Source organism: Dreissena polymorpha, chromosome 5 (assembly GCF_020536995.1).
Source record: "Dreissena polymorpha isolate Duluth1 chromosome 5, UMN_Dpol_1.0, whole genome shotgun sequence".
Classification (NCBI taxonomy): Eukaryota; Metazoa; Mollusca; class Bivalvia; order Myida; family Dreissenidae; genus Dreissena; species Dreissena polymorpha.
Window position 1 is genome coordinate 23,079,605 of NC_068359.1, and position 26,223 is coordinate 23,105,827.

Below are 26,223 nucleotides of genomic sequence, written 5' to 3' on the forward strand. Positions count from 1 at the left end.
ATGAAATAACGACAATTTCTCCATTTCACCCTCCATCCACAAAGAAAGTTTAATCAACCTTTGATTATGTATTTTCTTATAAACAAGTTGTGTTTTTATCATCTAAGAAATAGTTAACATCACTGAGGGCCCTCTAACCTTTTTAATGAAAAAGGTTAGCAATCAAATGTTAGTTTTGTGATTTTGTATACGTATTTCAGAGAATAATGCATTTCGTATGGTTCGTAGATTTAATTATTTTTAATATTATTCTTATTCAAAACAAATGTGTTTGCGGTCTTCGTGTATGTATTGTCACTTCCCATCATCAAACAAGTATTCAATCTTCTCAGTACCTGTGCGATTACTTACTTATCATATTATGAAAACATTTAATTATTTTAAAATATAAATGTTCGAAAAACCCATCTTATTCGTTAGTTTAACATAATATTATACAAATGCAATACAAATTATTTCTCTTCCTGGTGATCGGTTTCATATGCATCAGTTAACTGTGCGCATTTGACGGCCATCGATTGGACGAAGTGCATGTGCAGGGATATTATATTTAAGGTAGAGGATATTTATATCAAGATTGTGTGCAATCTGTTTTGAGCTTTAGTTTGATGGTGAAGGGTTTAACAGGTATGTTGTATTTGTTAAAGTTCTTTAGAGCACAAAGTCATAAATAAGAAATCTTAAGTGATTATTGGAATAACTGAATGCTAAATTTAGGAATTTTACATGTATCTTTTACTGGAACGATTAACATTGCTGTTTTTTGTTTATTTGAAATAAATTGTGTAAATGCGTTTACAATAGGCGATTCTATTTTAAATCAGCGGAAGTGGAATAAAGGTGTAATATAGAAGGTAACCGACAGTCGCGTAATCACGCAATTGCAACAGGTAAAATCAGCAAGGTAAACATTAAACGGAATAAAACATAGTTACGTAATGTTTTTTAATTACTTAAAGCTTGCATGACAAAAAGAAACTACTCTAGTTTGATTAATATTTGTGTTGTGCATCAATCTTTTCACAAATTTGGAAAGTTAGTTATTATTTCAATACAATTATTATGATATAAATTTGTTCCAAAATTTCAGATACATAATAATATCGTAAGTTAGTTAAGACCTACAGCAGTTCGAAAAAAATAGGGGGAACGGCGCATGTCTTATTTAACTAGAGCTTACTGGGTTTAAGTGAGGTTAGTTGGAACTTACTTCCAAGATGTCATCGTTTTTGTGTTTTTCTTCAAGGAGTAGCGGATATGTTCACCCGGTAAGCCACTTTATATATATTTTTCATGAATACGCCTTTTGGGTTCTACGACTTTAGTGATGTCCTCGTTTTTTTTGTTTTAATACCGTAAACATCGGAGTTAGACGTCGAGTGAAGCAAAACCGCCCTCATAGTTGTTGTTTAATTTCTTGGCCTTTGACATGTTGGATGTTCGAATATCATTTTATCTTATAATTAACAATATCTGTTCACAGTTTACAGTAAAAACAACGTGAATCAAGATTATTGTATTATCTCGACGCGATTCATTTAATGCCGAGTTATAAAGGTTTAACCCCCCCTTTTTGGAACTGACTTTTATTTTAAGCGCATGTTGGGACCTGACTTTCAAATGACAAACAGCTATTTCCTATGTTTAAGGGTTTGACACGAAATACCTACCTATATTTAATAAAGTTGATACATATACTTCAATATTATAGTTGTATGGCATGTTATGAAGTGCAATATACATAAAAGCGTTATCTTAATAACGTTACATGATGTAGAGTTACAATAATGCTCTACGAAAAACCTGTCGACAAACTGAATCAATTCCCCTATTTACAAGAGGATGGATTGTGGGGTTTCTAATATACGTGATACCAGTAATAGAATGTTAATAAGCCCCTTTCAATAACAGTTCAATAGTTTTATGTATTGTATGACGTTTCGACCTTATTGTGATATGAACTTTCGTTTAATTATCCTCGTTATCGTCTTTTCAGATGATGCATGTCTCAGAGGGCGATAATGAGTGCATCTTTCGTTGCAGTATATGTAATAAGGAGTTTACAAATAGAGGATTACTTATATACCAATCCCCATCCATCGACCACGTGAGTTTAATTGTAGAATATGCCAGAAAGAATCCTTTAACAAAGGCTGACTAAAGCAGTAAATTAAGATGCATGAACCAAACAATTACATGTACAGCTGATGATTTTGCCCACTAAGTCTCTGCATACATGTTCAAGTATACTCGGAACTCACATACATTATAAACATGTACTTGGGTCGAAATTAATTCGTTATGGACAAACTCACATTACTAAAGATGAGCAGGCAACGTTAGAAAATAACAAAAAACCTTTCTAAGTGAAACAATACGTTAATTCCTATATACAACAGTCTTAAATAATGTGTATTCAAACAAGTATAAAATACACAAACGCATGTATATATGGATCAGTTCTACTGAGATCATACCATGTATTGCAGTTGCTCAAATCGTAATATCCAATACAAGTTCACTTTTGCAATTATGATATTTTTACAAACTACAGAACTTGATATTTTATTCAATAAACAATTTATATTTAAGTTTTCAATTAAGAAACTATCCACTGATATGCATCTTCTAAGGTTGTGTCAGGTATTTTAATGTTTTTCGTGTATTCTAAATCGCAATAATGGTGGTGTTTTGTCTCATCAACCTTTTAATATTATCGTACCAGCTTTACCGTTTTTGATTTTCCATAACACATATTACACGTATATGTCGTTGTTTTGTGCGTTTAACTGGCGTGTTGATAAGAGGTAATCTTTCTTTGTTTGATGGAATGGTACTTTTCGGTTTTTAGAGCGCTAGACACTTAGTTACGCTTTCTTTTTTAATCTTGTTATCCTAAATGTCTATAACTGGCGTCTTGTTACCTGAAAATAGTTAGCATAGGATTCTGTTAAATAAGCATGGTATTCAGTTTAAGGCATATTCAAATAGAAGTATTTCCATACTTCATAATAAACATGTAAAATTACAATGTACCTTTGAGCTGATGAACTAAACCTAAATAATTCCTCACATATTAATTACTGGGTCAACTGCAAAATAATACAAAATGTAAACTTTTGACATCTTATGAGAAAAAGTTCTTGAACACATTCGCATTAATGTGGAATTAATTCACTACAGTTATCCCGTGTAAAACATTATAACACATGTATGAACTGTGTTTGTCGTTTGCAAGGCAGTACCAAAATATGCTTCAAAGAAAGTCAGTTCCAAAAAGGAGGTTAAAACCAAAATGGCTTACCGGATGGAAATATCCGTTTCTCCTTAACGAAAAAACGCGAACACGACGCCATCTTGGAAGTAAAATGTTAATTCCAAACAACCTCACTTAAATCCAGCAATCTCCAGTTTACGCATGACACCCCCCTTTAAAATATGGCTATTAAAGTGCATAATACAGTTAATACTTGAACATATATAAAATATGAGACATCCATTTATATTTACCATCATGGTCATCTATTTGAGTAAAAAAGAAACAATCACGTGATTAAGATTATTTCAATGACATGTGAAAACCTGTATGTGTCCAAGGACAGAGTTTCGACTAATTGATCATTACTTTTTCTTAAATCGGATTGTATTATTAAAAATAAATTCTATATTTCCAAGATTATGAAATGAATGAAGCACAGTGCAGTTAACACAAATTAGCTTCATTTATAGACAAAAAAGAATTGTATGTAAGCATTCTTCAAAAGGAAACATTAAACTCATTTTCAACTTAACGATTAATGTATCGTGGAAAACCCACTTTGCCCCCACTGAACATTACACGACACTTTTTAAAGATACAAACTCGCGTTAACTTGAAAATGCGCAAAACAACACAAGTTTTTACTTTTGTTATTTTATTCACAGGAACAGAGAAAGCAAGTGTTGTTATGTTGTTGTTGTTGTTGTGGGTTTTATTTTTAAAATTACCCGATGTTTTCATCAGTGTTCATGTCATAACTATGAAAATTTACTTTTTGTTTGGTTTTTATAGCGAGCGTACGGGTTTAATAATGCACGACCTCCAAAACATGTAGTGATGTGATTCGGTTTCTCATAACAACAAGATGTGATGTGATTAAAAGCAAAATGGCATTTTTAGTCTTTATTTTATATTTCATCTTTCTTACAATTACATATTATAGCAATGCGAGCGGTCAATACCAAGGTTTTGAAGGAATGTTTAAACTCTTAAATTGGAGAACTAGCATTTTTGTCTGCGAGAGTAACACTTCCAAGGGCAAACATGTAGTTATACAGTAAGAATGTAATGTGACTGTCCAAATTTAAATCATAAAGGTTTGAATTCCAATCTCTTGGATAATATTGCGCCCTTAAATTATTCGGATTAGTGTTTTGTTGTAAATAAACACGTAACATGTTATAAGTAGCAGTGTTCAAATTAAGGGCGATACAAACACTAGTTGTTTGCTTTTTGTTTCCGTTTAGATTCATAGAGAATACTAGGTCGGTGCCGAATAAAGCAAAGTTTATTTTGCGAGGCTTAGAAAATCTAAACCACGAGCCTTGGCGAGTGGTTCAGATTTTCGTGCCGAGCAAGATAAACTTTGCTTTATTCGGCACCGACCTAGTATTCGATTTATCCCATCAATTTTCTTAGTCGTAAATTATTTCTTTAAACATAGAATAGGAAAATCGAACTAGACGGAAAATCCCAAAGATATTTTAAGCAAACATTGTTTCATTATTTTAATCGTGTCGAGCCTAATACATTACAAAAAGATCAGTAACCAACCTGTTTTTCGTTTATCATACCTTTACGTCCCCAATTTTTAAGAAATAATGAAAAAAAGACACTAAACAACTGCATCTTTAGCGTGAAACAACATGCATTGTGTCGTATGACGTATCAATAATGACGTCACGAGTACGCGCACTTAATATTTGTAAATAATGTTTATTTGCTTTTTGAGTTGCATTATGTGTAAAAACTATATTACATCTTGGTATCAAATTGTTTGTTTTGTTGAATCTGATTCGATTTTACTAAAACTGATTACTTTATAGTTGATTCCGAGTAATATGAACATTCTTCGCCGCGCGTGACAGCTATATTTCAGCACTGCTGAAATAAAGGTAAATTTATTTCACAGTGGTTTATTTCGACAATGCACGTCTGATGATGGGATAAAAAATATTTTCAGTCAAAATGACGGAGCAGCTTAAAAGAAAATTTCTGGACCAGTTAGAATTCTGGATTGGCACGGGACCCAAGATCTTCACCCTGCTTTACAAAATAACCAGAGACGGGTGTAACGCTACAACATTTCACCAGAAGTGTGACAACCAGGGACCAACTGTGACGGTGCTATACAACCCACAGGGCTCAGTGTATGGGGGATATGGGAGTGCCAGTTGGCATAGCACGGGCGCAAACATTCAAGACGGAAATGCATTTCTGTTTCAACTGAAGTTTTCGGGGTCAGAAAAGTTCACGAAATTTCCAGTAGTCAATGGTGCCTATGGTTTGTCTGGTCATGCTACTTATGGTCCGAACTTTGGCGGGGGGGTTGATTTTACAACCTTTAACGGGACAATTAATCATACGGGAGGAGTATTTACACTAAATGGACAAATGAAGATTGGAACCTATTTCAATAACATAGGTCTAACTTCTGATCAGATCAACAACGGAACAAAGGCTGTGACAGAGATGGAGGTCTACCGTGTTATAGGTTATTTAAAAATCATTGTATAATACATGTATTTCTTTCAATAACTGATGCACGTGATCGCGTCTTGTAAGGCGATCATATTTTTATTAAGGAATGAGCATTTTTTAAATGTTATGAAATTTTACTAGACACACCTTATCATGCATGTTTATTTAATAATTTAAGATGGAGAAATGGACATCATTCATTGGCGAAAGACACCTGAATGGAATGAAAAGGTATTTTTCTTCTATAATTAAATATTAACATTTGAAATGCAAACGTAAATAACGTTTTTATTCTTCTTATTTTACCCAAGCAAATTAAAGAGGAGAGTCGGAAGGTCAAAACAGTAGTTATATACTTTTTACACACATTGTATACATGTCTGTTACTTATGTAAATTAACAAAACCACTGTATTTATTAGTGTTATACACTTGCGTTTAGTGACGCTGAAGTTAGATCTAATTTTTTTTTTTCAAGTTTCGTAAAAGCGTTCATACAAATATACCGATTTAAATTCAATTATTTAAGTTGTTCAAGTTTGCCCCAACATTGTAACGAATAAAATGGACCATTTTTTCTTATTTTATCATTAATTTTGGCTAGCGGTGATATTGCATGGGCGGCAATGGGAGATGAAAAAGTAATTGTGCAGACATATATGTTTAGCTACGACCTTTTAGTAATATGTTTGAAAACAACCATCTAGTACGATACACTTCTTAATAGCCAATGTGAAAACGTTCTAGGTTGAATGTCTGCATCATTTGTGAAGTGTTATAAATCAATTCGAACAAAATATATTTGTAGAATATATCCTATTATGACTCTTAACAAAAATCTCTACATTAATAATTTATTTTTTGCAAATACCGTTCCGTAATTATACCTATGTGTGAAACATTTATTTCGAAGTGTTTACATAAACAAGAAATTAATAAACGTATCAATTCTATATCAAGTTCCTAGAGACGCTCATGGAAGACATTGTGGCATTCAAGCCTCCACGAGAGATGGGTCTGTCAGAGGTCCGGGTTCTGATGTTGGGTCCTGTGGGGTCGGGAAAGTCAAGCTTCTACAACACGGTCAACTCCGTCTTCAAGGGCCGCATATCACAGAGAGCTCGGAGCGGAAAAGCTGTCCATAGTATCACCACTGTGGTATAGACATTGCTTTATGTTTTCATATGAAATGTGTCGATCAATACATTTCAAGTATTGATTCGCTTGGTGGATATTTAAAAACAATAAGAATAAACATTCTTATAGCGTTCTTAAACATTGCGTACATGGCATTTAGCTCCACAATGATTTTCACACATAAACCCACAATTAATGAAGCGGTTGTTTGTAAATAATTGTGTCATTTAATTTTGATTATCAAGAACAAAATGTATGTCAATCGGTTAAATATGTTCTCTCTAGGGTGGCTGGAATATTTGTCCGTTTTGATTCAAGTAAATGTCTTCTGCTGCTATTGAAATAAAATGGTTTTCACTTCTTACGGCGTTGCATATGATTGCAGTACACGCCCCACGTTACAAAAAGTCGGTCTGGAGCGGCGCTTAACTTCCGACTCTGCGACACTCGAGGTTTGGAGGTCACCCAGGGCTTAAACATTCTCGAATGCAACTATCTGCTTGATGGTCACGTGCCCGATTACTACGAGGTACTGTACATATTTTTAGACAAATGCAATTACTTCAGAATGTAATGTATTCCTGGTTTCGCAAGCTTTTTTACTTCTTTATCTCTCGACATGAATCAAGACTTTGTATATGTCTACCGTATAAAACAGCTGGAATAATGCCCATCAATGACATTGAAAATCTTTCGAATAGCTCGTAGATCTAATTGTATTGTGTACGAATAATAAATTTACATTATTATTTCTAAGTATATATTGCACAGGCCAAAGAAAGTATATCACTCTTCTTAGTCTTATAGATAAACAATTATAGAGGGAAAACTTAACTTGATATAGCAAACGTGTGAGAAAGTGTTTCACTCGCCATTATTTTTAAGTTCAACCCAGCTCTGCCCATTTCATCGGAAACTCATGGGTTTGTACATCAGCCGTCTTTTTCGGACAAGATTCACTGTGTCGTGTTTGTTGTGGACTCGTCCAGCATTGAAGACATCCCACCAAAACTCGTGGAGAAAATTATCAGCGTTCAGGAAATAATTAATCACAAAGGTAAGGGATAAGTCGCTGAAAAATGAAATAGAAAGCTCGAATGTTAAGCGCTATTGTTTGTTTGTATACGAACATGATAAATCACGTGTTAAAAATATAGATCATACTGGTAATAACAATCATTACTGTAATTTAAATTTGACATATTGGGAAACTTTACGAACTAAATATTGTATTATGAAATTAACATATAATCACATCACATCGCCTTTAACCATGTCCATTGTTGTAATTTGATTTTGTCAAGGGATTCCACAAGTTGTTCTGCTGAACAAGATTGATCTGGCATGCAGAAAAGTGTCCGCTAGTGTGGGAAATGTGTTTAAAAGTGCAAGCATCCAAGAGGCTGTCGAAAAAGTATCCACAATGTTTGGTCTACAGTTTAACAACATCTTCCCGGTAAAGAACTACGTTTCTGAAATGGAGTTGGAAGCAGACACGAGCATCCTTGCCCTGCTTGCTCTTAGGCAGATTCTGTACCTGACAGAGGATTACATGGAAGGACTGCAAGAAAAGATGAAGCGAGTAAAGGTGTCGGCTGTTAAGTTTAAGCAGTCATCGGAGAAAGCCACCGACAAAGAGTAGTTATATAACTTCGTTCACAAATAGAAGGTTCAACATGTGCATAATATGTATGCTTTTTATCAACATATTTTGTATGAAAGGAGAAGCGAGTGAGTTTGAATACTTATAAGTTTAAGGCTTCTTTCGAGAAAACAAACAATACGGAGAAGCTATATAGATGTTCGTGGACGATTACGGGTTAAACGGCTGAATTCATCAGCAAATAAACAGTCGCCAACTAATTCGCACCATAAAAAGATATTATTAAATTTTAAATTGACCTTTGGAATAATGCAGAAACGGAAATGATGACTTCTCTCTAAGCATTTTTAAATGAGTGACCTCAGTGTCTGATGAGCTTCTCAGTATTGGCTACACTTGACGAAACGTACTAACTCGGTAAATGGAAACGTCCTGAGGCATTGTATAATTTCGGGATGATTTCCAACGTTTGTTTTATTCCTACATGTATATGCGTTCACTGAGGGATGTATTCGGCATTGTATTCATGGATTTAGTTGTACATGCCTTGGGATTTTATTTGAAATGCCATACCAGATGCTAATCGCTTTTGTATTTGTATGGATGAATATTGTTGCCTCATGTGATTCTTTGGCTACAATCACTAGATGTATTGCTTTATTTAGTATTTTATACGTTGTAACATGCTATCATCTGAAAAAATAACTGCGTGTAACTAATAGATGAATTTATAATTATTTAAATAAATGTGTAATTGTCTTTTCATATTCTGTGTATGACTACAGTTAATCCACATAACACAGTCTATCATGCCTTACTAAAGTCAAGTTTTGTTTCTTATAAAAGCACACCCGACATGACTATGCCAAAACAGATGGATCATCCTGATCAAGTTATAATATCCACACCATTCAACTTACACGTGATATCACTTATGACGTTAAACAGCAATTTCATTTCACCTAGTATAAAACACTTAAATTGTCTTTTATTGCATCAAAAGAATAAAAACTGTGCTGTTTGTTTTTACATCGCATGGGTATTTTAATGGGAATAATTAGAAATTGCTGGAAAAAAAACTACCCCATGATCTTCAGATGTAATTCTGCAACATAAACTGGGTCTGAGCACATCTCGTTCACATGAAGTTTTGCATGGCTGTTACATAAAGACATGGAACTATAAATGTTTTCATTTTTACTTTAATAAAACTAACTCGATAAAAACCAAGGTTTTTGTATCAGTATAAAATAATAAAAATGAACATGTTCAGGTTGGATGAATTACATATAATGATGAAACTCGCTGATCTTCCTATAAACGACAAACAATGCTGTTTTAGCCAAACCCCTGTATATTCATTTTGTAAACATTGTAGTTATCATTTTATTGACATGTTTATCACTAAAAGGATTGTTTTTAAATTAAAGTTGTAGATCAATCAACACTGTGTCATTCGTATGGGTGGTTTGTAAACACAGATATTTTAGTGCGATGTTATACCCATGCATCAGGATGCCAACGCGGTGGTTATCGGTCCATAAAACGGGTAATACAAAAATATTTATAGAATAGAGATCCTGTGACATTAAGAGTAAAATGTTTAACTCCGCGCGAGTAACAAAATAGCGCCGTCTCAAACTGTTAAAAGCGCTACCGCTTTGCACTAGTAATGTTTTGGATTACAAGATTCGAAATGTCTTTAATAAGCAAATCATGTGACGGGGAAACGTGTTTCTGATTTTCAACGCAATAGCCTGTTGGCATACTGCCAACAGTCTTAAAGCGATAAGCAACTTTATTTCTAGACAAGTAACCAACATACAAATTTAGAGAATATGGTACGTGAAAGCGTTATCTAGAAACTTATTTCGTACTACAAGCCCCTGTGGTCTTGACCTTGGACCTGTTGATCTAAAATCTATAAGCGTGTTCCTTAAATTGCATGTAACCATCTTCCAAGTATCCGTCAACCATTGTGTATGATCTAAGGTCAAAGTAATCTCTATAGATCAAGATATATTTAATTAATTTAAAGTTATTTTTCCAACATGTGAGGCGAAGTGTAAACGGTCGATTAATTCTTACCAGGTTAATGTGTGTAATAGATGCTGATGAAATTACAGCTGACTATTCTGTATAAAACTCTGTGCATATAATTTATACTTTGTCATTATATCAAATAACAATTACAAACACAAATTGTAAGTTAAATCAGCATTTAATAAGTTAATGGTATTCATAACGAAATAAATAATGAAGCACTTATTAAAGATGTAATAACTATTTATAAGCCACAAAATACCTTCGATAGAATTTGTATTTACATAAATCTTCAAAATATAGCAGAATACTTATGTAGCATACTATATGTTGTAGCAAAATAATCACTGTTAAAACATTTACATGTAAAAGCAAAGTGTATGAACCACGTGATTCATTAAGATCATACAGAAATCGCCTTGTCAACATTTACTCACTTATGCACATGACTCAGCAAATACTTGCACAGTATTCCATGCATATTGACCATAAAATAATTGAAATGAAGTAAAAATACGTATCTTATGTTACTAAAAAAGACATTATATCCGGTCAACATAATCGTCTGACATGTCAAATTGTTGGTACACTTTCAATGATTTGAATTATCGCTTAATCATTGTTGCGGTTGTGGCATGTTATCTTTTTAAACTAAATTAAAATTAATAGGGATATAAGAGGTTGCATTCAGTCATAGAACCATACCATAAATGATTGTTCTCTTGGTTTGGACACTAGAAATCACAGTTAAAACAATTATCATATTATTTCTGGTAATACAATAATTTCTGGCTCACAAGGTTTATTTATTATTATTTCTAAGAAAATAATAAAATGAAATATAAACATTATCAATTTGTTTTCTTTCGGAAAAAAAATGATACAACAAAATATAACAACATGTGTGCAACAACAGATGGCTCTTTAAAAGGTCATTAAGTTTGTGCCTAATAAACAAAAGTCCTTACATCTCATAAAGCAATAGACTTAACTTTTTTCTGGGAAAAATTTAAAACAACAGATAAGCCCTATTTAAATAACATACTAAGTATGAACTATTGACGTTCATATATGGAATGTAATTTGAAGACATGTATTTCAATTACATGTGACTTCATAATTTATTTATAACGCCATTTACATTGCTACAGTAGCTTAATGCTTATGGTTTTTATCTATAAACCTTCAAACTTATGAAACGCGTAACATATTAAACTAAAAAATCTCAAATAAAACTTATCACAGCAGCAAGCATAGATCATCCAAATGAATTCAATGAATGGATAGAATTTTTGAACGAATAAAAAATATATTCTATACTATTTAACAGTACAACACATACTGTTAAACAATAAAACTTATGTTTGGATTTCATACTAGCTAATTCACATTAAACATTTTTATGTATCACAGAGATATATGAAATACTAATAAAGCAAACAAAACTATAAACATCTTGTTTAAGTCTTTAAGTTTTTTGTAATTACAAATCTTCAAAAAATATATCAATGTTCTGTTTTTTTAACAAATTATCATAAACACCTGATTTTGCAATCACTAGAAATAAAGCATAAAATTGTTAATACCCTATATCATTTTCAGATAGCAATCAGACATTTGCAATAAAATATAACAATAATTACTGGTTAATATAATTATATGTGTATATAAACACATGTATATATAGCGTAATAATACAAATATCAAATACACAAATGGCTTATTGTAAGAACTTTATTTCTTCTCCACAAAGCAGAATGTATGTGATATATCAGTGCACAAATCAAATGTTTCCAACCAACAAAGGCCAAATACTGTATTTTGATTGCTCTTTTGTATTGGAATCTGTCACTACTTCTGCCAGTACCACCTTGCCCTCTATGGTTGGAAGTAATACAATGTCTCTCGCATTACGAAATTAGTTTCACTAAACACCAGTAAGTAAGCCTCAACCTTAAACTTAATTAAAGATAACAAAACTCACTCACAAAAACTTATTGCGACTTCAAAACCTTTCATTTGACTTAATAAAGCTCAAATAATAATTGCAAATCACCAATAGACAATTATTCGGGGTAGGGGATTGTGGGTACTATACTTGTAAAATACTTCTGATAAATACTAAGGTTAAATGCACTTATTATAGTCCAACCATCACAACAGGATTTTTTTACATAAAATTGAAATGTATGGTTACACAACACTGTGCATGCAATATATCCAGGATCATTATCTGTCCTAGGATCATCCTGGCATGGCAATATAGTGCGGGTATACATTTGTGGTACACGACTACAAAGCAAACATCCTCACTTAAGGACGCCGCTTCAATTTCAATTTCATCAGCAACACTTAGTAGTATTAAATATACCATCAGAGTAATCTCTGCCAGAATAACGTCTAGTAGCACTTGCGAGTTATATGAATGTTCAATACAAGGTCACAAAACGTTGTAGGGTCGACTAGTTTTATGACATTGACTGGACATAGATCAAATGATGTGAAAAGGTCAAGCGTTGTTTACCACGGGAGGTATATTCCATAATGAACTTTAATTGCACAAAACGTTATCAGGTCAGTGACCACACTCAGTGGGTCGATTCAACATCACCTTTTGTTGTTTGACAATTATCAAACCATACGGTCACACGATGTTAAGAAGCCATGGATCACATGATCCATGGATGTTCAAAGGTCGACCTACCTAAAGAGGTCAAAGGTCACAAGTTAGCCATCAACGATTTATGTATTACAGTACGATATAATATCAAACGCTCATTCATACAGTATTGTTTATTTGATCAAAATTCAAGTATGCGTCAAAAATATTTTGTCATTTCTCCTTACTTCAACGTTCAGTGGTTTATGACCTACGTTCTTTAAATAGAATCCAAAGACACATATTTGACACGGTTATGGAAACAGTAACTATCTCTACAATTGAAAAGAGTCGGGTCCCTTTACAGGGTGCAGAATCAACGGAGTTTTGAGGGATTTACAGACGGGCTGGACAGAATGTAAACACACCGTTAAGAAGTTTATTTTTTCAAATGTCTCAAGTTCTTAAAATACAAAAATACCAAAATCTTTAGTGCATAAAAAGACAGTTTTTCTTGCAGTTTGTGTCGATATCTTAAGGTATAAATCCTTGAATACGGCTGAAATCGGTAACAAAAGTTTACGTTGCGTGAAGCAAACTTCGTGCAGTATATATGGAATTTTCGAATCGATTGCAGTTGATTAGTGCCCATGTAAGGCTTCAACGAATTGTTATGGAAACGCCCTTTTGTGCATTTTCTTCCAAATTTACAAAGCTCACTGCAGTTGCTGGGACCAAAAACGGAACATAAAACGCTTTATTTATATCATATTTATGGAAGATGCGCGTTTCAAATCTCTTTACTTCGTTTTGTATTTGCCCCGAGATGCTTTCTCGCAACTTCATGCGCTCCACGCATGTGGTTCCTATTTGAAAAATGAAATCTGATGAGTTTTCTGACCGACTTTAACGTGAAAACAACAGATCGTTTCCTTTCATCTAAATTTGTTTTTTGAGATTGGGCTTTTGTTTATACAAATTCCACAGTTATACAGAACCAATTGTAAACTAAGTTAAGGATGTTTTCCTATTTTGTAAAAGAGTTTTGCCAAAACAAAATATTTAATTGTCATTGTTCTTTGTATATTTTTCAAAAAGTTATTTGGAAAATTAAAACAGCACTTACCGGTGTGTTTACTCCCATTAAAGTTTAATTGGGAATCCAACATAGTCACGAGATCATGCACCCTGTTCAGGTAGACTACTTCTGTGTACAAACTGCGGAATAAGTTTTAGGTGTTGCAGTTTTAAGCTTAACAATAGAAGGTATGCGATTTGTTGGGTTTATAAAAATGTATGCGAACCAGTTTACTAAATTAAACACTTTACGTGGTTTCTCCCTAAGACGTATTTGTATGTTTAGACAAATTTGCACTCGTCCAAAACATAATTAGTGTTGGGTTACATTTTCTGAAAATGATTTTGGTTTACTGATATTGATATAAACGTGTAAGTTGTTATAGCGTTTGAAACTGTGAACAAACGATACGCAGACGATACACTATAAGTGGTTTATACAGCCAAAACAAAGATGTGTATTGTACACTATTTAAAAATAATAATAATAAAACAGAACTTTTAAAGCGAAAGTGAGAGCAGTTTTGCAACTGATATATATCAATAACATTTTGATCATTTGTTATATTCGCTATAGTGCGCTTTATTAGAAAGTACATTTTTAAATTATTGATTCAAAAGCTATTTGAGATTTCACTTTCGGCAAGGAGAGGGCCTTATTACGCGAGTCATCATCCCAGGTAGTTCCTGATAATACATAAAGTTATGGCGAACTATGTACTGTATAGTATATATAGCAAACAATACTAAGTGAGGTAGTCAAAAAAACTTTACTTTATAATTTATAGCTCGTCAGCATACGCGTAATGAACTAGGTAAAGGTCAACATACATAGTGAAAAAATAAAACATTCCCATGCTATATGAGATATCAATGTGTTGATGTGTTAAATCATTTCAAAACCATAATTCGATTCAACAAATCGTATTAAGCGATTAGTTAGTCAATAAAGGGGCCGTATTGTCACACGTTGTGATTAAGTCGCAATTTTTGTTGAAACTTGAAATGACGTCGAAATTCGATTGTAATTGTAAAACTCTACTAATAACGATTTGTTATGGTTTATAAATCTTATTTTTTTTTATGTAATTCACTTCAAACTGAGAATGCCTAAGTTTTGATGTGTTTTTTAAGGTAATAATTTTGCGAAATTGAATTTTTTAAACATTACAATAGCGTGGTGCTATAATGGCATAACGGACAAGTATCATTTGCGTCGCACTGAAGTGCGGCGACTCGTATGTAATACGTTTTTTTCGCTTATGGGAGGAGAAGTTATTTTACGGATCAATGTATATATTTTTGTTGTCAGAATATCTTGCATAGTGGTGATTTTTTGTGTAAATGAGTGTAAATAAGTACTGCATTTGTGCCTATTACATTTACTACAACATTTATTGCCAATAATGCAAAGCTAATTATTTTAATTAATCACTGATCACAGGGACTGGGCAAATACGCGTACTGGTGAAACTTTCTGGTTTTGTATAAAAAACAAAACATAATCAAAATATATTTATTTTGTGGTTTTTGTAACAATAGCGCAGACTTTTGCTGTTCGAGTTTTGGTTAACGCGTATTTTCTTCAATTTTACAAGACGACAGCGATTACACGGTTTATTGCTTTATTGATAACCGTTACACTACAGTCACTTATTAATTTCTTAGTTAGAAGGTGATTTGTCAAGCGGTTCCGTAGCGTATGTTAACTTTTTGTTTTGATGTAGACATTTTAGTTTAAATAAATATGCTGTTTTATTGTAACCATTTTTTGTTTTTATTATGCCCATGAAATATATGTGTGAGAGGGTGGGATGTTCGTAAACACATTAAAACTTTTACAGTGTTTTCATATCAATGAGTACTCAACCCCTATCGTAAATGAGTAACGTAAGAATAAGTTCAGAATCATCTCCATTTGAAGTTGAGAAAAATATTAAATTACAAATTACACTTACAAGATGAAGCAGATTTTTTTAAACCTACACAGTTCTGTTTCATTAATGAAAACTGCACACGGATGTCATTAAAAAAAAGGAAACCAATGTAAATAAAATGAACTATGAAATATTTGGCGGTTACAACACAAAATCAATGGTTATTTGGGAGTTATAACACAACATCATAGATAATGGTTATTTGGGGGTTATAACACAAAATCATAGATAATGGTTATACCAGTATGTTTTTCTATTTTGTTTCAAATACTCGGCCAATTTATTAATATTTACAGTAGAAACAAAATCGTTCCATGTAACTTCATTGAGTGCCTTTTACACCGAAATTCCCGACGCCCTTTGATGCTTCGCATCAATAGTTATCTTGTGTAAAACTAAAACTTCGAAATTATGGCAATTGATAGAAACAACAATATGCATGCATGTATAAAAAGCACAAATGTTTATATCAACATTTAAAATAAAAAGTATCACCATTAAAACAACGTCTACAATAACAACACGTTTTAAGAAAAGGGACGTAATTACTAAATTAGCAGTACCAGAACAATGAAAAAATACAACTTGATTTAGATTCAAATCAAGTACTTTGAACAAAATAAAAATTAAAACATAATGTGTGAAGCCATTCTTACACAAACAATACATAAATAGCTAAAATATGTTCGAATAAGGGTTCATACATGCCATTGCGTATACAAACACAATCGCAAACACAAGGAAATGATATGGCTTAAGACGTTTCAAAAGAAGTGTTCTATTATCGAATAATTTCGCATCAACTGATATTTATCAGTTTACCATATTAAGCAATATGAAACGTTAACGTCATTTTACAAGTTCAAAATAGTTGTTGAGATAATTTGAAGAAAAATCGATCCCTGAAGGAAAATTGCAGGTCTATTTGGTTACTGTTTGGTAAACTCAATGAACATGGAACGATGCAACTGCACTTCTTATTATTTGAACCTTAGCAAAGGTCATGCTGAAAAAACTTATTCTAAAATTAAAAGTTTGTTTAAAACCCACAGTTTTTCAATTTAAGTCAAACGACTCTATTTGTCCCTGTCCGCAGGACTCCAGTCCCATTTTCAAAATGTGTAAAACACTTAATGAACACGTCTAGGCATATATGTACTTATATGTTATCTTTTGTTCATTAATACATACATGAAAGGGACAGATTTAATGTTACAGGTTAAAGACCAATTTAAAGCCAGTAATGAGTATATAGGTACACTATTGAGCGTCCTTACATAGAAAACTAAAATACTAAGTCATTTGTTGCTATATTAAAAAAGTTAAAGTCTGGGAATAAAAGTTATATAGTATATCCATCTGCCATACGACATTATTAACAGCCTTTATTTGCATGGAATAAATTGTACTTGCTTTATATTACATGCGTTCTGTGCTAAGTAATATCATGTTAAATAATTTTAACAAGATCCGATAAATCATGATCGTTGATATAAGATTGTAAATAAATAATGGGTAATTAGCTTTTTATAATTACCTTATCCCATTTATAAATTCACTGTTTGCTTCATCATACATATTTACTTAATTCAATTAAGGTTCCTCTCTGATTTTATTTCAAATATATGATTTGAACATGTACACTTGTTACATACTTTTCTGTTTAGATTCCTAAACATTTCAAAAGGAAAGACGGAACAGCTGACTGGAAAATTTATGGATCAGTTGGAGTTATGGATTGGCAAAGGGCCAAAGATCTTCACGCTGCTCTTCAAGATAACTAGGGACGGATGTAACGCTACAGCATTCCACAATAAGTGTGACAACCAGGGACCAACTGTGACTCTGCTGTACAACCAACATGGCTCTGTTTATGGTGGATACGTACGCTAGTTCCAACTGAAACGGCGCCGGTGCGTACATTAAAGATGGTGATGCTTTTCTGTTTCAACTGACGTTTTCTGGATCAGAAAAGTTTACCAGATTTCCAATTGTGAATGCTGGAAATGGGATTTATGGACACTCCACAATCGGACCGACATTTGGCACAGGCCACGATCTGTGCACCTATAGCGGGACCATCAACCCTGCGGGAGGCATTTTTACACTTAATGGTTGTTATAAGTTAGGAACCTTTTACAACAATCAAGGTCTTACCGGTCACCAGGTAAACAACGGCACAATGGCGGTGACAGAGCTTGAGGTCTTTCGCGTGACAGGTGATATTTCATGCGTCCTAATTGTGGTTGGCATAGTTGACTCATACATATCATTAAACTTTAGAGCATAAACACAATTTGGTGCTAGGCGTATTTATTCATTATAGCTCGTTTTTGTACAAAAAAAACAACTATATATATATATATTTAAGCAGTTCTTATTTCCTCTTAATTATTATTTTTCCTCTTTATTTTTTATTGTCGAACATGTTTCGTCTTTTTCGGAAGTCAATGTAGTTTTACAAAATAAATATATACATACGTTTATTACGGTTGAGTTCTCCGCCTCTTTTGTGATATGCCTTAACACACGCTACTTGAATGCTACGCAGTATTGAAACATCAAATAGCAAAGTAGTTTGTGTTTATCTCAATTAGTTATACTGGTCATATACCATTCCTCTCATTTCTTTTTACGTGCAGTATTTGATCAAAATAATTTGCTGATATAAAGACGTAATAACGTTTATATCGTTTACGTTCTTAGAGACGCTCATGGAAGACATAGTGGCGTTCAAGCCTCCTCGAGAGATGGGTATGTCAGAGGTCCGGGTTTTGATGTTGGGTCCAGTGGGGTCGGGGAAGTCGAGCTTCTACAACACCGTCAACTCCATCTTCAACGGATGCATATCACAGAGGACTAGGAGTGGGAAAGCTGCACACAGCATCACAACTTTGGTAAAGGCCTTTGTTTTATCATCTGATGCCGAATCAATGCTCATTGCAACTTTTTAATTAGTGATTCGGCTGGCGCATAGCTTGGAAGGATTGTTCCACGAGCGTCTTTGCAATTACTTTTATTGAATCGAACAGCGTAGCAATCTATACTTATATCTGTTATTTAGTTTTAAAAATCTTTGACATATCAAACATTATTCAAACTGTATATATTTATATACTTTCATTTATGGATGTTTATAATGTATCGTTATTAATATTTTCTAATATTTTTCCAGGGATTCCACAAGTCGTTTTGTTGAACAAGGTTGATCTTACATGCAGGAAAGAAGCTGCAAACGTTGGAAACGTGTTTAAAAGTCCAAGCATCCAAGAGGTAGTCGAGAAAGTATCAACGATGTTCGGTCTCCAGTTTAACAACATCTTCCCGGTAAAGAACTACGTGTCTGAGATGGAATTGGACGTGGACACGAGCATACTTGCCCTGCTTGCTCTGAGGCAGATTCTGTACCTTACAGAAGATTACATTGAGGGTCTGCAAGAGAAGGTTAAGCGAGTGAAGGTGTCGTCTGTAAAGAATAAACAACCATCGGAGAAAACCAATGAAAAGAATTTATATGATGAATGTGTGCATAAAAGAAGTGTGGACTTCTAAATTTATTGGTTTTGTAAACATAGTGTTATGAAAGAAGATGTGAGCGCATTTTAAATCTTTTCCTTATATGTTTGATGCTGGTTTTGAGAAAACAAACAATACGTAGTAAGTTTGAGGTTTGTTCGTTCATGATATGGCCAAACATTTGCAAATACGTGTTATATCAAATAAATTATAATTATAACAAGTAAAGCGACTGAATGCGTCGGCTAATGCGTTTTTGTAGATACACATGAATGAAAACGACAAAAACTTTATTTGTATGCATTGGATATTGGCAATGATGATTTTGCGGCAGCATTCTTCATTCCTACAACCGTATTTGTCAATGGAGTTACGTATTCCATGGTCTTCTCGTGGAATCGCTTCACTTTCCTATTGGTAATGTTTATATATTATTGCTTTAAGTGCTTCACTTCACTGATTCACTGCTATGTTAAATGCTCAGTTTTAAAAACACTATACCTTGCTATCATCGGAAAAAAACATCTTTGTGTAAAGAGTAGATATTCAAATGAAAGTATTTGGCGAATTGTGCGATTGTCCTGTGACATTGTTTGTAAGACTGCAGTGTTTAAAACACGTTAATCGCACTTCGTTGCACCGCGAGGTTTACAAACGCGTTGTATATCTACTTGGCATGTGTATTGTAATGGGGCGAAGTAGAAATTGCTCGAACAAAACGAACTGTTTCACAAGCTTCAAGTGGCTTTCTTCAATTTTAACTGGGTCTGATCCAAGCCCGTTTTCATGAAAAAGTTTCTACAGATTCTACTTCCTACTTATACATCCTGAAATTTGAACGTGCTTCATATTTTAAATAATAAACAGTTTGTTCTGTATACATAAATCTCCAAACCGCATTTACAAGAATAAATGTTAATACAATCCAGTTGTTTTTGTTAAACATTTGGATTGTTTACAGAGCTATGTCATCTGCAATCAGAAGCATATACAATGACAGATGTTCTCTTTTATTAGCAGTTTCTTTTGAATAAATAACATTATCAACATAGGAGAAATAAGTTATCCGTTTTTACTCCATATCGCACGTGATTGAGCTCATAATATGACAAAATGAAATTATAACGAATTCAAGCTTTGCATTTTCAGAACGAAGATTTTCGCATCTATATCATTTGACTACTTCTATGAATATAAGACTGAGTAAGTTTAATCCACTCTGCACCACTCTATTAGATGTCTTTTCTAAGTCAAACACATGCACAGTATAAGTTTCCATATTTATTTCATAATTTTTGTATGAACTTTAAAAATACAATACACTGTGCTCCGATTATCTATTAAACCATATTAAGTGTCATTATTCAATTTATTTATTTAGTCCTTTGCTCTCAACTATTGAAACTATTTAAGCAATGATAAGAGCAAAACCTTTATAGTTGGACAGATTAGAGTTCTCACATGCAAATTACTTGGTATGCTAGCACGTACAATTTGCTGCACACATTGGACAAGTAACTTATAATTTATAAAACAATTAAAATATTACCATATAGATATAACAATTCAAACTTTGGTAATATTTTAATTGTTTTATAAATTATAAGTTACTTGTCCAATGTGTGCGGCAAATTGACATGACGCCTTATCAGTGATCGCTCCGCCCACTTAATCACGTGGCTCAGCGGGAAGAAAACCTAGACAAGCTAACACCAAAATGGCTTCTTTGCCTATAGACTGCATATAAATTTACGCGATATTCCGGATGATTTTATGGACTTGATTAACACCATATTACACTTGTAAAGGGGTTGGTGCCATTTAGTTATTCTGCAAATGCAAAAATTATACGATTAAAGAGAACATCAGCTATTTATAACGGGTAAATCGGTACATTAAACACGCTTTCAAACGCTTGCGCGCTTACCGAAATAGAACCCGTTATTACGTGTAATGGTGGTATCTGCAATAAATTAACACTTCATCGGTATTTACCCGTGTTATTCACAAAATTATTACCGAAACATTCCCCCTACCCGTGTATTTGACACGAAATAGCGCTTTATAACTGGGAATTCGGTGAAGTTTTACGCGCTTTCTGACGCCGGGTGGGTACCTCAGTCACACATGTTATTGCGTATAAAAGTGATATTAATCATATTAAACATTGCTTATCGGACATTTATCAATCACTATAATTTAAAGCGCAAAAAACAACACAGTAAGTTTGGACATTGTCTGATATAAAATTAGCGTTGTACGAAATGGAATACGGTCGGACTATTATAAATAAATAAGGCTACCAATATCAGACGCTCGCGCAGGTACCGACTTCCCCGAAGTTACCGCATTTATTGGTTAACTAATATCAGTAATAATAACTCTTTTACAATAGCATTTATCGATACGTCTTTATTAAAATAATAACAAAATGGTTTTCACTTGTTTCTGACACACACAGAAACGCGATTTTTAACGGTGATTTCGTAAAGTTACACGAAATGGGTACCAAAATTCTCAATTATTTTACATGCACACGTGACATAATACATACTTAATAATGCTTAGTTATTGCTTATATGACATTTCAAGTTTGTGAAATAAATTAATGTTCTATAAAGGGGATCTCGGTAATTCTTGAAGCTTCCACTCGCTCTTGTCAAGATCTTTTTTCGGCTTTGGAAACGAAATAAATTCAATGTCACCAACTAATCTGTCAGGATATCGATTGTCCGAGTTACATAATCCCCATTGACACCGTTTAACCATTTTAATCGTTTTTTTTAAAGAGGAAAACAAAAGAAACTCGTTGGAATAAAAGTGAACCTAGCTTGTCTAGAAAATGGCGGACAGGTCGTTGCTAACGAGTGCGCCCGATTAATCGATCGCTGATTGGTGGATCAATTCTAGTGGGCGGAGCGATCATAGATAAGGCGTCATGTCAATTGTAAACTGTTTTTTTTAACCCAGACCCGGATTGTTTCGAGTGTATTGTGTAATAGATGCTATCTGTTGAAGCAAGTATAGCTGAGTATTTTGAATAATAAACTGTGCATAGCATAACGTTAATAGTTTATCATTAGATTAAATAACAATAACAAACACGAATTTAATCAACATTTAATTAGTTAATGGTATTCATAACGAAATAAATAATGAAGCACTAATCAAAGATGTAATAACTATTTACACGCCACCAAATACCTTGACTAGAATTTATATTTACAGAAATCTCCAAAATATAGCAAAATACTTATGTAGCATAATATATGTTGTAGCAAAATAATCACGGTTATAACATTAATATGTAAAAACAATGTGTATGAACCACGCAAGCCATGTAGATCATACAGAAATCGCCTTGGCAACATTTACATGTACTCACGTACGCACATAGGTCATCAAATACTTGCACAATATGCAATGCATATCGACCATACAAGAATTTAAATGAAGGAATAAATATGTATGTAATGTTACCAACAAGACATTATATTAGGTTAACATAATCTTCAAATATTATTTTTAAGTTGTATTACACGTCAAATTTTGGTACACTTTCAACGATCTGAATTTTCGCTTAATCATTGTTGCTGTTGTGGCATGCTATCTTTTTAAACAAAAATAAAATTAATATGGAGATAAGGGGTTGCATTCATTCATAGAAACCATACCATAAATGATTGTTCTCTTAGTTTGGAGACTAGAAATCACAGTTCAACAATTCTCATCTTATTTATGGGAATGCAATACTTTCTTGCTCATGAGATATATTCATAATTATTTCTAAATAAAATTATTAAATGGAATATTAACATTGTCCAATTGTATTCATTCGGAAAAAAGAATACAAAAAATATAACATGTGTGCAACAACAGGTGGCTCTTTAAAAGGTAACAGGCTGCATCATTAAGCTTCAGCCTAATAAACAAAAGTCCGAAAATTTTCTGACACATAAGACTCCGCCAAATTAAGGCCTAAACATTTTTTTCTGGGAAAAATTAAAATTAAAAGATAAGTCTTATTTAAATAACATACCAAGTATGACATATTGACGTTCATACATGAAATGTTATATGAAGGCATGTATTTCATTTACATGTGACTTAATAATTGCCCTTGTTAGCTTTGTGGATGCAATGTCTTCACTCAATGTTCAATGAAATAGAGGGATGACGTAATTAATGTGAGCATGACCTTACTCTGTGAATAATTGTTAGAGTATTATTATAAATATTATCAAGTAATAATAACTCATATTTTATTAACTTGAACAGGCATAAAGCTGAATAACTCAAAGTTCTTTAACCACTTATACGCCACAAATGTACTATTAAATAGATTGGGCAAAAAACAAAAGTATACATAATGGAAACAACTTGTGGCATTTGATTAAATTAATTTATGCCTATCAAGTTATAAACATCAGATTAGTATATTTGAATAATGTATTTGCCTTAAATTGACTACATATTCTTAAAATTTGACTAAATATTCTTAAAATTTCACGTCATGTGGGTATATTTTAAATATTAAAGTCATCAATATAATTAAACAAATTGCAGTACACTGTGCGTTATTTATAACGTCACTAAAATTGTTACAATCGCTTAATGCTTATGGTGTTCATCTATAAACCTTTTTCCAACTTATAAAACTTGTCACATATTAAACTAGAAAATTTCATATTAAACTTATCTTACAGCAGCTGCCATAGATCATTCAAATGAATTCAATGAATGCGTAGATTTTTTTTAACAATCAACAACAGTACTATATTCTATAATATGTAACAGTAAAACAAATAATATTAAACAATACAACTTATGTTTGGATTTCATACTAGCTAGTTCACATTACACAGTTTATCACAGAAGCATATGAAATACTTATAAACAGACATCATATAAACATCTTGTTTAAGACTTTTAATTATTTTTAATTACAAATCTGCAAAATTATATCAATATTCTGTTTTTTAAACAAAAATTAATCATCATAAACACCTGATTTTGCAATCACTAGAAATCGAGTATAAAATTGTAAATACTCTATATCATTTTCAGATACTATTCAGTCATTAGCAATAACATTGCACACTAAATAGCAGTTTATAGAATTATATATATGTGTATATAAACACATGTATATATACCATAGTAACACAAATATCAAATACACAAATGCTCAACTGTTACGCATTCATGCTGAAAAAAGCAAGAAAAAAAGACGAAATAATGCAATGTAACATTTACACAAATGAAATTGCACCATGGCTGATTGTTAGAACTTCATTTGTTCTCTTCAAAGCAGAATGTTTGTGATAGATCTTTGCACAAATCAAATGTATCCAACCAACACAGGCCAAATACTGGTTTTTGATTGCTCTCTTGTATTGGAATCCGTCACTGCTTCTTCCAGTATCACTGTGTTCTCTATGGCTGGTAGTGAAACAATGTCACTCACTTTAGAATGCTCAAATAATAATTGTAAAAACTGATAATTACAATTTCTTCAGTCTTATAAAATTCCCAATAGACAATTATTCGGCATAGGGCATTGTGGGTACTTAAATTGTAAAATTAAATACAGCTCATAAATACTCAGGTTCAATGCACTTATTATAGACAAACCATAACAACAGGATTGTGTCACAGAAAGTCAAAATGTATGGTTACACAACACTGCAATGCAATATTCCTGGATCATGATCTGTCCCAGGAAAATCCTTACATGGCAATATAGGGCTGTTATACATGTTTGGAAAGGCATAGACACCATTCCATGTCATAACATGGCAACAAAGCACACAGCCTCACTTAAGGACGCCGCTTCATCCCATTTTCATCAGCACCACTTAGTAGTATCTACCATAATAATAATCTCTGCCAGAATAAAGTCTAGTAGCATTTGTGAGTAATATGAATGTTCAATAAAAGGTCACAACAATTTGTGGGGTCAAAGCATTGTATGACCTTGACAGGGCAAAGGTCAAATGATGTGAAGAGGTCAAGCGTTGTTTACCAGGGGAGGTATATCCCATAAAGGGATTTAATTACACAAAACATGGACAGGTCAGTGACCTCACGCACTGGGCCAATAAAACATCACATAATATTTTTTGATAATTTTCAAACCATTATAGGTAACACTATCTGTAGAGACCAGGGATAATATGACCCATGGAGGTTCAAAGGTCACATGACCAAAAAAGGTCAAAAGTCACAAGGTCAGGTCTAGGTAACGGGGTTAAACTTGAGCTTCATCACTCATCTCTATCATGTTCATTTTAAATTGCTGAAGTTCCCTCTGTGTACTGGAGAGTCTCTCTCTAAGCTCACGATTTTCACGTTGATTCACCTGAAAAACACATTGAATCATTAATGAACAAAAGCTTAATTTGTGAGAACATGACACCTATAATGTATTGCAACTTTTTGGGAGCCTTATTTGGAAGCAAACAAAAATACCTTTCAATGAAATAAGAATTTCAGCTTTTGTTGGTTTGTTTTTGTTTTTCCAACTCACTCTTTACCTTGGATAGCTGGTTTACTACCGACACATCCTCAGC

General features: G+C 33.1%; 3 protein-coding genes across 21 annotated transcripts in view; 2 read left to right on the forward strand and 1 right to left on the reverse strand.

The window, feature by feature from the left end:
* Nucleotides 1-488: 488 nt before the first annotated feature.
* On the forward strand, nt 489-9,238 carry LOC127831642 (interferon-induced protein 44-like). Of its 10 annotated transcripts, XM_052356640.1 has the most exons (10): nt 491-627; nt 825-904; nt 1,247-1,268; nt 1,997-2,048; nt 5,223-5,753; nt 5,919-5,971; nt 6,700-6,897; nt 7,262-7,405; nt 7,762-7,933; nt 8,181-9,238. In XM_052356640.1, the coding sequence occupies exons 4-10, from the start codon at nt 1,997-1,999 to the stop codon at nt 8,516-8,518; spliced, it is 1,488 nt and encodes a 495-aa protein (XP_052212600.1). In that variant the 5' UTR covers nt 491-627; nt 825-904; nt 1,247-1,268; the 3' UTR covers nt 8,519-9,238. The 10 variants fall into 10 exon arrangements, with proteins under 10 accessions (XP_052212605.1, XP_052212600.1, XP_052212608.1 ...); XM_052356642.1 differs by lacking the exon at nt 491-627 and having other exon boundaries at nt 646-904; XM_052356648.1 differs by lacking the exons at nt 1,247-1,268; nt 1,997-2,048.
* Nucleotides 9,239-17,834: 8,596 nt separating this feature from the next.
* Nucleotides 17,835-20,148, forward strand: LOC127832591 (interferon-induced protein 44-like). The gene is made up of 3 exons (XM_052358111.1): nt 17,835-18,354; nt 18,842-19,032; nt 19,311-20,148. Exons 1-3 carry the CDS (start codon nt 18,318-18,320, stop codon nt 19,332-19,334), a joined length of 252 nt encoding a protein of 83 aa, XP_052214071.1. The 5' UTR covers nt 17,835-18,317; the 3' UTR covers nt 19,335-20,148.
* Nucleotides 20,149-22,757: 2,609 nt separating this feature from the next.
* The window catches only part of LOC127881066 (rap1 GTPase-activating protein 1-like), a 218,588-nt gene continuing 215,122 nt past the window's right edge, over nt 22,758-26,223 (reverse strand). For all 10 annotated transcript variants that reach the window (XM_052428680.1, XM_052428681.1, XM_052428678.1 and 7 more), the window contains one exon: nt 22,758-26,012. In XM_052428680.1, coding sequence (XP_052284640.1) covers nt 25,902-26,012 — 111 coding nt within the window. In that variant the 3' untranslated portion in view covers nt 22,758-25,901. The remainder of the gene's footprint in view (nt 26,013-26,223) is intronic.